The 12,968-nt window shown below is 46.2% G+C and overlaps 1 protein-coding gene across 1 annotated transcript in view; it reads left to right on the top strand.

Annotated features, from left to right (window-relative positions):
• The first annotated feature begins 11,252 nt into the window (after positions 1 to 11,252).
• The window catches only part of LOC125355488 (phosphodiesterase 4D interacting protein), a 120,062-nt gene continuing 118,346 nt past the window's right edge, over positions 11,253 to 12,968 (top strand). The window contains 1 exon segment of the mRNA XM_048351888.1: positions 11,253 to 11,287. Coding sequence (XP_048207845.1) covers positions 11,268 to 11,287 — 20 coding nt within the window. The 5' untranslated portion in view covers positions 11,253 to 11,267.

Raw genomic sequence — 12,968 nt, forward strand, 5'->3', positions numbered from 1 at the left:
GTGTCTTATTGCCACCTTCTTGTCGCTGCTGGCCCTTTCCTCTACCCCTTCCTCTGGTACAGTCCCTACTGTATCTCAAAGGCAAAACTGGATGCCAAAGATGACCAAAAGCAATGTTCAATCCTTGGAAATAAAATCAAGCTGAAATCAGGTGCAGGTAAGTTCATGAATGTAATCCTAGCTACTCAGAAGGCTGAGATCTGAGAATTGTGGTTCAAAGCCAGCCAGGGCAGGAAAGCCTGTGAAACTCCACAGAAAACCAGAAGTGGAGCAGTGGCTCAAAGTGGTAAAGCCCTATCTAGTCTTAGTGAAAGAGCTCAGGGACAATGTCTAGGTCCCAACTAACCCCCCCAAAAAAATCTAGCTGAAATTTTAGGGCCCTGCTGTCACCTGGATTGGCCCTGATCTACATATACTTTAGTAAAAGAAAACTAGAAGCAGTCTGGCCCTAGGTGAAGGGGTGATTGAAATTATGGCCAGACTGAGCTATGATTCCAGGGCAGATGAAAAAGGTGACAGAAGGAGCAGGCCCTATGAGACAGAGAGGCCCAAAGGCAGTCCACGTGTCTTACCACTGAGAACTTATCGAGTGATCGGAAGGAAGATGCAAAAGCCTCAGGCCTAGGCAAACCTGACAGGTAGCATCAATAACCGAAGTAGGTCAGGTGTGAGAATATAGGGAATAAACTAGATATGGTGACACAGGCCTGGAATATCAGCACTCGAGAGGCTCAAGAAAAGAGGAAGAAAGGAGGGAAGGAAGGAAGGAAGGAATGAAAGAAGGGAGGGAGGGAGAAGAGGATGGAGGAAGGAGAGAGGGAGGGAGGGAGGGATTTAGGGCCAAACCCAATCTAAGGGAGGCCAGGTCTATGTCAGATATGACCAGCAGGGGGCGCACGTGCAGGCTGTTTTCATTGTCATAGATTTCACAGCAAAGGGAGACTCCAGGTTGCAGTTTCCTAAGCAGCTCACTTAGATTACATTCACTCTTCATAGCCTGCACAGAGGATGATGCATGGCTGCTTTGATATCCCAGAACCAAATGTGCACCACATGATAAGAGGAGCAGAGATGAGGCTGATTCTAGCTCTGAGTTGAGCAGGTGGGACAGAAGCCCTAAACCCAGCTGGGGCTCAAGTTTGTCTTTTTTTCTTAGCATATATTAGCTGTACAAGGTGTTTTCATTATGATTTTCCATACATGTACTTTCACCTGTTACTCTCTCATTTCCCCAGTATTTTTCAGTATTTTTTACTTTTATGCCAGCACAGGGGCTTGAACTCAGAGCCTGGGCATTATTCCTGAGATTCTTTTGCTCAAGGCTAGCACTCTGCCACTTGAGCCACAGCACCACTTCTGGCTTTTTCTGTTGATGTGATACTGAGGAATCGAACCCAGGGCTTCGTGCATGCTAGGCAAACACTCTACCACTAAGCCACATTCCCAGCCCTTAAACAATTTTTAACAGGTTTGGTTATTCTATTTTCACTTTGATTCACTTTGATTCTGCCTTTATTTGCCTTTCCTTTTCTTCCTCCTCCCTCCCCCCTAGTCCACGACAGTTCCTTCATTTTACACACATCATTTTAGGTCTATATTCTGCAGATGAGAGGTCAGAATATTTGTCTTTCTCAGCCTGGTTTGTTTTGCTTAACATGATCATGTCCAGCTTTGCCCATTTTCTTGCAAATGGTATAATATTATTCTCCTTTAATCCTAATATGCTATTGTGTACTTATGTCAACACTCTGTTGCATATTTATTTTTCTTTATTCATCAGTTGATGGGCATCTAAACAGAATCAATAGTTTGGCTGTTGTGAATAGTTCATCTCTAAACATAACTATACAGATGTCCAGGTTGTATGCTAACTTACATTCCTTTGGAAGTATGCCTGGAAGTGGTATTACAAAACCAAATGGTAGTGCTATTTTTATTTTTTGCCAGTCTTGGGCCTTGGACTCAGGGCCTGAGCCAGTGCCTGGCTTCTTTTTGCTCAAGGCTAGCACTCTGCCACTTGAGCTACAGTGCCACTTCTGGCTGTTTTCTGTTGTTTTTTGTTTGCCAGTCCTGGTGCTTGAACTCAGGGCCTGAGCACTGTCCCTGGCTTCTTTTTGCTCAAGGCTAGCACTCTGCCACTTGAGCCACAGCGCCACTTCTGGCTTTTTCTATATATGTGGTACTGAGGAATCGAACCCAGGGCTTCATGTATAGGAGATGAGCATTCTTCCACTAGGCCATATTCCCAGCCCCTTCTGGCCATTTTCTATATATGTGGTGCTGGGGAACCAAACCCAGGGCTTCATGTATGTGAGGCAAGCACTCTTGCCACTAGGCCATATTCCCAGCCCTGGTAGTGCTATTTTTAATTTTTGGAGGAACCTCCATACTGATTTCCATAGTGGCTGTACTAATTGAGGTTTTTTTTTTTTTTTGAACAAACAGGTTCTTGTTGGTTGACAATGGCTCATTCTGCAGCCCTACCAACTTACGTGGCTAAGATCAGAAGGATCAGCCAGGCGCTGGTGGCTCACACCTGTAATCCTAGCTACTCAGGAGGCTGAGATAGGAGGACTGGGGTTTAAAGCCAGCATGGGCAGGAAAGTCTGTGAGGCTCTTATCTCCAATTAACCACCAGAAAACTGGAAGTGGCACTGAGTCTTGAGCAAAAGAGCTTAGGGACAGCATCCAGGCCCTGAGTTCAAGCACTATGGCCAACAAAAACAAACCAAAAATATTGGAAGGGTCATGGTCCAAGGCCAGCCTGGACAGAAAAGTTTGCAAGATCCTTTCTCAACCGAGATCTAGCCTGGTGGCCCACATCTGTCATCTCAGTGATTACAAAATGCCCAAACTATACAAACTGTTGGTGAGATAGGGTGGGAAAAACTGGGAGAGAGCAAGGGAAGAGGTGATATTATCTGAAAAGAAACGTAGTCTCTACCTGACTTATATAACTCTAACCCCTCTGTACATCACCTTTATAATAACAATTTTTTAAAGTCTTTTTTTTTAAAAAGCCTAAAATAGGGGCTGGGGATATGGCCTAGTGGCAAGAGCACTTGCCTCATATACATGAAGCCCTGGGTTCGATTCTTCAGCACCACATATACAGAAAATGGCCAGAAGTGGCGCTGTGACTCAAGTGGCAGAGTGCTAGCCTTGAGCAAAAAGAAGCCAGGGACAGTGCTCAGGCCCTGAGTCCAAGGCCCAGGACTGGCAACAAAAACAAAACAAACAAACAAAAAAGCCTAAAATAGATATGGCCCTACTTGACAGCCCATCTCAAAAGTAACCATCTGGTGATTCACATCTATAACCCTAGCTACTCAGGAGGCTAAGATCTGGGGAATAGTGGTTTGAGGCCAGTCTGGGCAGAAAAGTCCAAGAAACCTCACCTATATAATAACTAGTAAAAGACAGAGTTAGGGGGTTGACTCAAGTGGTAGAGTGCCAGCCCAGCAAGCTTAAATACTCATGTCAAGCCTCAGTACTACCAAAAACAAAATTAAAAAGCCATCACAGAAAAAGGACTGGAAAAATGTAGCCTATTAGTAGCAAGCTTGAGATCTTGAACTCAAACCATGATACCACCATAATGCTAACTGCAACCAGGGAAAGAATGATGGGATGGGATACCAGGTCCAAAGAAATGAGAGAGAGAGAGAGAGAGAGAGAGAGAGAGAGAGAGAGAGAGAGAGAGAGAGAGAGAGAGAGAGACAGAGACAGACAGAGACAGAAACAGAGAGAGAGAGAAAGAAAGAGAGAGAGAGGAGAAAGGGGGCCCCAGGGGGTCCAGAACTTTGAACCCTGAGTTTCTTGTTAGCAATCTTATTTATTTAGTTGAGTATAGGGGAGGTGACTACAGATATGTGCAGAAAATAGGGCATCAGTCTATCTTGTGGTTACAGTCATTAACCTGAGATGCTGTTTGTCTATATAGTGATCATTGACTCTCTTATCATTAAGGAGCAGAGGGGAGTGATAAACTTTTAACAGTAACACAGACATTTATCTTATTTCCAAGGTCTCAAGCTTTTAGTGTCCATACTGCTCTACCTTAAACACACTTAGGGTAGTAACATTTGTTGATAGTTTGACCTTTCTAGGGCCAACTCTCAACCTTCTGAGTATGGACAAGGTGGCAGTCCAACCTCTTAACCCCCCTAAGCCTTTCCTTGTCTCACAGCTTGGCCTCAGAGTTCCCTCCACCACCCAAAACAAATGAACAAAAAGTACAAGTTCTTGAAAGTTTGTTTTTGAATTATTTCATGGCAGCATGTGAAGCCCCCTGGGATCCCCCCTCCCTCACAACTTCCCCTTCCCAACCTGTCCTGTCCTACCATTTTCCCAGGGCCCTGCCCAGCACAGAAACTTGCCCTTCAGATGGGAAACTAGGAAGTCAAGCAGAAGAGCTGGCCTATCTGGGACCCCTATCTAGGGTCCAGCTGGGCTGGTTCTCTGGCTTGAATTAGGGTCTCACACTCTCGCTTGGCTTTTTTGCTCAGGGCTGGTGCTCTACCACTCGAGCCACAGCTCTACTTGCATCTTTTTGGAGGTTGATTGGAAATAAGAATCTCATTGGCTTTTCAGCCTGGGCTGGCTTTGAACCACAATACTCAGATCTCAGCCTCTTAAGTAGCTAGGATTACAAGCATGAGCCACTGACACCCAGCTTGCAAGAATTCTTTCCTATATACCACAGCTCTGATTTAGAGTAAAGGCGAGGCCTTCTGTGCCTGTCACAATGTCACTGACTGATGTAGTTGAGATGTTTTATTGTAATTGAAATGAATTGTTTTAGTGGCTAATGTTAGCTGTGTTTGTCTTTGTATCAAATTGGTATGAGCTAGGATGGACTTGGCGAACTCTCCCACCTAGGAGGAAGGACTGCTGAGCCTGGCTAGTCTTTGTCTAAAATTGCCAGATGTTTCACACTGAGCTCAGCAGCTCAGTATTCAGCCTTTTATATGCTAAAGTGAAAATGAAAACAAAAGCAAAATGCAATGTAAAAATTGTCTCGTTAATTAGTTTGCTTGATTGTATTGCTTTCTGAAGCTACTTGTTAATATTTTTGAACCCTTGCTAGCTGGAAAAAAGGACAAAGCAGCTGTTTAAACTACCAAGAGATAAAATGTGGAAGAGGGATTTGTCTATTGTTTTACTTTGTCTTGGTCTTGGGAGTGATTTTTGTGTGTGTGTTGGTGGCGTTGGTACTGGGGCCTCACATTTGCCTGGCAGGCACTCTTCCTCTAAGGCCACTCCTCAACCAGTCCCTTTTTGTGGGTTATTTTGCAGATAGGTCTTGCTTTATGGCCAGGAGGACCTGGGTAGTTCCTGACACTGGTTAAGAAAAATCACTGCAAGGGCTGAGATGTAGCTCAGTGGCAAAGCATTTGCCTAGCAAGGGCAATGTCCTGGGTTTGATCCCCAGTATCTAATAAGGAAAACACACACACACACACATACACACACACACATCACAACAACAGCTGGGGCACACCTGTAATCCTGACTACCCAGGAGGCAGAGATCTGAGGATGGACACTCAGAATCAGACCTGGACAGGAAAGTCTGTGAGATTCTTATCTTCAACTAACCAGCCATAAAGCCCAAATTGGAGCTGTGGCTCAAGTGATACAGTTGCCAACCTTGAGCTGGCTGTTCAAGGACCATGTCCAGGCCCTGAGTTCAAACCCCAGGAACAGCACACACATGTGCATGCACACACACACACACACACACACACACACAGAATTACTGCAGAAGAATATGGTCTTTTAGTTAATTTGCATGTATGACACAGAACAATGGAACCCACTAAAATTCTTTTAAGAATGGAAAGTGGGGGCTGGGAATATGGCCTAGTGGGTGAAGTGCTTGCCTGGTACATATGAAGCCCTGGGTTCAATTCTTCAGCACTACATATATACAAAAAGCCAGACGTGGAGCTGTGATTCAAGTGGTAGAGTTCTAGTCTTGAACAAAAAGAAGCCAGAGACAGTGCTCAGGTCCTGAGTTCAAGCTCCAGGACTGGCAAAAAAAAAAAAAAAAGAATGGAAAATGGAATGGGTTGAGTGATAGAGCAATGGAGGTTGGTCAGGATACAATGTATACATGTGTGGAAATGTTACAATGAAACCTTCCTTTGTAGAACTAATATATGCTAATAAAGCAACAAGAAAGATAGGAAGAAAGTCACAGCAGTACTTAAGATTATAAGGAGAGCTGGACACCTGGGCTCATGCCTATAATCTTAGCTACTCAGGCTGAGGGTTACTGTTCAAAGTCAGCCCAGGAAGAAAGGTTTGTGAGACTCTAGTCTCCAAAAAACTACTCAGAAAAAGCGGGAAGTGGTCCTGGCTTAAGTGGTAGAGCACTAGCTTTGAACACAAAGAAGCTCACTAACAGCACTCAAGTCCTGAGTTGAAGCCCCAGGACAGGCAAACCAACCAACAAACAAAAAAATTGTAAGGAGGAAAAGAGTCTGCTTACTGGTGGTGAAAGCTTATCTGGGAAGAGTGGTCATCCCAACAGTTATTTCATCATTTTCATTGTTCTTAAGAGACACAAACTGAAATATTCAGGAGCAAAGAATTGGTATTCTTACAGTGCTTCACCAGAACATCAGTAATACTTGTGTGTGTAAGACAGAAAATAAATGGCAAAATAACAAATGATTGATCAAAGTGCAGGTTTTGCAAGACTGTGCTAGTTTTGCAACTGTTCTACATTTTAAAATGTGTGTGTGTGTATGTGTGTGTGTGTGTGCGCGCGCATGCGCGCACGCACTCGCGCACCGGTCTTGGGTCTTTAACTCAGGGCCTGGCACTGTCACTTTAGCTTTTTCCATCCAAAGCTGGTGTTCTACCACTTGAGCAACAGCTCCACCTCCAGCTTCTATTTTGGTAGTTTAATGGAGATAAGAGTTTCGTGGGCTTTCAGGCCCCAGCTAGCTTTGAACTATGATCCTAGGATCTTGGCCTCCTGAGTAGCTAGGATAACAGGCTTCAGCTATAGACACTTGGCTTCAGTATTGTTTCTTGTTCCAGAGATTCTGTTTTCATTCACATCACTAGTCTCTTCCATTTTAAAGACTTGACATCGATGCTGCAAACAGGGAGAATTACTCCTGTAATTTACAAGTCTTTCCATTCTATTACATACCACACTTCCCGCAGAATTTCCCCTCCCCCAGCATCAGATGTACATAAATTGTGGGTGTTGAAAGGAGAAAGGGGGACTGTGTGAGTAAATTACCACCAGCTGTCTGGAAGCTTGATCATAATTTCTTGGGGTTTTTGTTACAGCTGACAAACAGCCTTCCCATCAAAGGAGGTGGATCTGAATATGCACGTGTTCATGTATTTTCACAGAAGTGCACATATGCGCATGCGTGTACACAAACACATGCACACACACATACTGAAAGACAGGAGAAGAAGGTTGGGAGATGAAAGGAGGGGATGTACACTTTTCTGGTGCCTAAAATTCTCGCCAACACACTTGCTCAACAACTTTCTTTTCAGAGATTTGGTCTCATACGATGCTCCAGGAAGCTGAGAGATGGAAAATCTGGGTCACTAGCTTAGCCCTAGAGAGCAGTTGTGAGAAGATCTAAAAATAAAAACTATAACTACTGCTGAGCACTAGTGGCTCACACCTGTAATCCTAGTAACTCAGGAGGCTGAGATCTGAGGAGCAAGATTCAAAAGGCCAGGGGCTGGGAATATGGCCTAGTGGCAAGAGTGCTTGCCTCACATACATGAAGCCCTGGGTTCTATTCCCCAGCACCAAATAGATGGCCAGAAGTGGTGCTGTGGCTCAAGTGGCAGAGTGCTAGTCTTAAGCAAAAGGAAGCCAGGGACAGTGCTCAGGCCCTGAGTCCAAGGCCCAGGACTAGCCAAAAAAAAAAAAAAAAAGATTCAACAGACCAGCCTGGGCAGGAAAGTCCAACAGACTCTTATCTCCAATTGACCACCAAAAAGCTGGAAATAAAACTATGGCTAAACTTGTAAAGCACCAGTCTCCATTAAAAAAAAAAAGCCAAGCAAAAGCATGAGTTCCTGAGTTCAAGCTCCAGCACTGATACTCCATACCCACCCACATGCACACACTCATTCAAAAGTACTAAATTAAAAGGTTGGAATTTAATTAAAAGATTGGAATCCTGGTGGCATGCAAACATTAATGAAAAGATGTCTGTGATGCACAGTATCTTTAAAATGTGCTGAACAATGAATTAAACACTTTTTATACATGATCTTGTTTACTCTCATGGTGGTGGTGTCTGGTACTTACGGTCATTGACAGAGTTTAAGTGACTTACCAGAGCTGGAAATGTCTTTCTTTCTTTTTCCTTTCCTTTTAAAAATTCATTGGGGTTTGAACTTAGGGACTGGGCACTGTCCTTTACCTTTTTCACTCAAGGCTGGTGCTTTCCCACTTGAGCCACATCTCCACTTCCAGCTTTTTGGTGGCTACCTGGAGATAAGCATCTCATGGGCTTTCCATTCTCGCTATCTTTGAACCATGATTCTCAGATCTTAGCCACCTGAGTAGCAAGGATTACAGGTATGAGTCACCATGCCTAGCTGTACAACTACTTAAAGATAAGGAGAAAAAAATATATGAAATTCAGCAAACTTAGAAATTATTATCTGTAGGTATTAAGAATAATTCTTGGGCTGGGAATGTGGCTTAGAGTGCTTGCCTAGCATGCATGCATCCTGGGTTTAATTCCTCAGTACCACATAATCAGGAAAAGCCAGAAGTGGCACTGTGGCTCAGGTGGTGGCATGCTATCCTTTAGCAAAAGAAGCTCAAGGACAGTACCCAGGCTTTGAGTTCAAGCCCCAGGACTATCAGAAAAAAAAAGAAAAATCTGTCTTCTGTAAGCAGCTCTGCTTTTTCAACAGTCCTACAGTAAATAGGTTATGAAATGTGTTCATTTAGAATTAAAAGAGCCTATTTTTTTTCAGCCTACTTCTGACAGCCCACAGTTCACCTTGCTACTGCTTTAAGCAATTCATGTCTGATTGTAGACAGAGTTCCTCTTCAAAACCCAGTAGCCCATAATTTGACTGGAGACATGACTAAATATAGCATCAGCTTTGGTATGAAGGATGGAAATCTGACTCTCCCTGCCTGTTTTTTTTTTTCCTCCCTCAAAGGCAACAGTAGATTCTTTTCAAGACAGGTGGCCTGTGAGTCTTGTCTAAGGTCAAATTGGATCTTACAAACTCTTCCTGGCAACACTGTAAGCTCAGAGTAGTGTGTTTCTTATTTGTTGTTTGTACTAGTATTCATGCTTGATCTCAGGGCCTGGGTGCTATCTCTTAGCTTTCTCTGCTCAAGGAAGAAGCTCTACCACTTGAATCACAGCTCCACTTATAGACTTTTGGTGGTGAATTGGACATAGAAGAGTCTCCTGGAATTTCCTGCCTGGGCTGGCTTTGAACTGAGATCCTCAGATCTTAGCCTCCTGAGTAGTTAGGATTACAGGCATGAGCCAATAGGTCCTGGCAACAGTGTGGTTTTAGCTATACACTAAGTGTTGGGATTGGGGTATTCTAGATTAGGAATATTTTATAAAACTCATCTGAGCTTTCTAATGTTATGTGACCTGGCCCTCCAGTACCCCTAGTTTAGTCTTTCTTAGGGGAGACTTTGGGACTTTTTTGGCCTCAAACTTGTCATTTGTAAACTAGTATAACTAAATCAATGTCACTACCTATGGGTACTAGAAACCTTTGCTTATTTGTTTAATTAAGAAATGGCTATGTACAGATGGCTCACACCTATACATGTATTCCTAGCTACTCAACTGGCAGGGATCTGAAGCTCTCAGTCCAAAGCCAGTCAAGACAGATAAACCCAAGAAACTTTTATCCTCAATTAACCAGTGAAATGTGGGAAATTGAGGTCTGAGATGTAGCTTAGTGGCAAAGTGCTTGCCTAGCAAGTGCAATGTCCTGGGTTCAGTCTCCAGTACCAAAAAAGAAAAGACAAAAAAAAGGGGGGGGGGGACAGATTTTTTAAAATATCCGAACAAAAAGTGGGAAATGAAGGGTCAAGTGGTAGAGTACCAAGCAAGCAGAGAGTGTGAGGCCCTGAGTTCAAGCAGGGCTACTGGCAGGAATGAAAAGCTAGTGGTAATACTATTAATAGCAGTGGTTGTGTCACTTAATAAAAAGGTCTTTCAGAGCTAGAACGGAGCTGGAGGCCGTAGGCACGCTAATTACAGCCTGTCTGCCTTTTCAAACCTTGATCCCTAAGCTCAGACCGGAGAGTCGAGGCAGGGCTGGCTAGGAGAGGCCTTTCCCAGGATCTGCAGCAGCCACGGGGGAGGGGGTGGGGGGTCTGGGCGCTGCTGGCCACTGTCCTGAAGCTTTTCCAGGGTTCTGGGAGGTTCCAGGCATCCTCCGCCTCCTCTGAGCTAGTAGCTCGTAGCTCGTGGGTGGGAGAGCCTAGTTGCTGTGGAAACTGAGAAGGAAAGGGCTAGGACAGCGGAGATCGGCGTGTGAAGGAGGCCCTTCTTCCCGAGGGAGGCCGTGGTGACCCCCCAGATCAGTGTAAAATGGGGCGGGTCACCCCTCAGCACCAACTGTGCCCTGGCTGGTAGTAACTTCTGCATTCCGCCAGGGTCGCACTGAGTTCTTCCAGACTCTGTCGCTGCCTCGCCGGTTACCTGGGGCAGGCGATGCCCGTATACAGGGCGGGGGTTGGGGGAAACCGCTCCCTTCTCCCCCAGACTTTCCCTTCAGCTCCTTGGTTTTACTTCCCAGCCCTGCGAGGGGCGAGGTGCAGAGGCCCCAGAAGGTCCTCTAGGCCCTCGGACCCTTTGTGTCTCTCCTTTGGGTCTGTGAAAGGGCTTTGGGGGCCCGGAGAGTGGTCTGGGTGGGGTTCCCAGGCCGATCCCGCCCTTCTCCCCTCCCCAGCCCTCCCTCCCAGCTGCAGAGAGCCCCGCCCCGCGCGCTGGCTGGCTCGTGGTTGACAGCTCAGCCGGTGCGGGGCGCCTGGTGCCAGCCCCTCGCATCTCCACCGGCCACCCCGCCTGCCGCCCGCCCCCCCCCCCCGGTAGCTGGGGTGCGGCCACGTCCAGCTGGCTTTCCAAAAAAAAGAAAAGAAAAAGCAAGGGACAGATCTCTAGCTCTCGTAGCTCCTCGCCACCGCGGCCGGAGGAGGAGCGAGGGCATAAGTGGGGCGCCCTTTGCCCTGGAGACCCGCGCAGAGGAGGGGCGCGTGGCAAGGACAGAGCGTGGAGGATGGAGCGGACGTGGTCCAGGTGGGTGAATCTGCTTGCTCCGCGCCCTGCAGGCTGGGGTCCCTCCCCGCCCCCACCCCTGCCCCCAGCGCCTTCGGAAGAACAGGTCTCCTTCACCAGCCGGGCCTGGCACCGCCCACCCCACCCCACCTCACCCACGCCCTTGCGACCCCAGCCTGGGTCCTCACCCGCTTCTTGTGCTCTATGAACCTCGCTTCCATCTGCTCTCCACGTGAAGAAGTTCTGGTAGAAAAGCTTCCTGTCTTTGCCTGCTTTGGGGGTTCTCCGTAGGACTTCCTTTGAACAAAGTCAGGTTCATCCTCACCCAGCCACGTGGCCCTTCTGGCCCTCCCACGACCGAGGGGAGTCCCAGCAGCTCGGCGCCCCGGCTTGAGCCCACGTGGACAGGGAGGCTTGGATCCCACTGTGGTGGAGTTGCTGGTGGAATTCCGCATTCACCCGCACCCCTTCTTCCCAATACACTCTCAACCGGGGATCCGAACAGGGAGAAGTAGAGACGGGGACCTTCCTTACGCCCCCAGGACTTCCGCTGTGGCCTCAGAAGGAGTGGTTGGTGGGGTGACTGTATTCAGGTGTCTCGGTGGCAAACACTTTCAGTTCCCGGATTTAGTTTTGGGAATTTCCCCAGGATTTCCACTTTATATGGGGTGGAATGGAGTGTTCTGACTCTGGAGAGGGTGAAGCTTGTACAAACACAGAAAGTAAATTTGAGGCTCACCAGTACTTATTGCAAAAGACTTGGGGGTCACTCATTGGCAGGCTCCGCAGGAGAGAGCGGCTTATTGTGAATTTTACAGAGAGGGAAAAGTATGGCATAAGGTATATTGATATATTAATTAATAGGTGAATTGTACTGTTTTGCATTTGTGAGTGCTGATCCCACTTTTGACTCTTTCCTGCTTTTCTTGGGCGTTTCTCTTTCTCCTAGAGACTGTGCTATGTTAGGCATTGCTAGATTTTTTTTTTTTAGTGTAAAACAATCAGAGGAGTCTCAAAGCCACATCTTGAAGGGATCTGTTGGGTGTGAAGAAGCAAATGCCGGGAGCCAGGGAGGATAGGGCTGCTCTTCCAGAGATCTGAAGAGCAGGTAGCAGCAGAGGTATGATGTCCATTTAGAATCTCTGAGGAGGACCAAATCAACAAATGGGAGCCCGTGATGACTTTCTGTGAGGGTAAAGGCTTAGAACAAGAACAAGTGTTGATCTGAGTAGAGAAGCCATTCCTGTCCCGGGATGTATTCAGGCCAAGGCTGGGTGACCACTTACCATTTGGTGGGAATGCAGGGAGTAACAGATGCTTGTTCTCTGTCAGTGCTTTCCAAAATAAATAAATAAATAAAAGGCAATCATGTACAAGACCCTGGGTTTGATCCCCAACGAGTAACAAGTGTAGGCGCACATGTCTGTAATCTAGCACTCAGAAGGCTGAGGCAGAAAGATGTCAAGTTTCAGGGCCAGCCCAAAACACATTGACTAAGATGCATTGTACTCCTAAGCTGGCATGTTGAATTGAAAACCTCTTGTACAACTACTTAAGAACAATAAATAAATAAGCTTGACAGTTTAATTTTTTTAAGAAAAGAAAAAAGTAAGCTACACATGGTGGGGCACAATTGTAATCCCAGCACTCAAGAGACCTAGGTAAGAGGATGTCAGCTTCAAGGCCAGTCTTGGCTATCTAG

The sequence above is a fragment of the Perognathus longimembris genome, chromosome 7 (genome assembly GCF_023159225.1).
Source record: "Perognathus longimembris pacificus isolate PPM17 chromosome 7, ASM2315922v1, whole genome shotgun sequence".
Taxonomy (NCBI): Eukaryota; Metazoa; Chordata; class Mammalia; order Rodentia; family Heteromyidae; genus Perognathus; species Perognathus longimembris.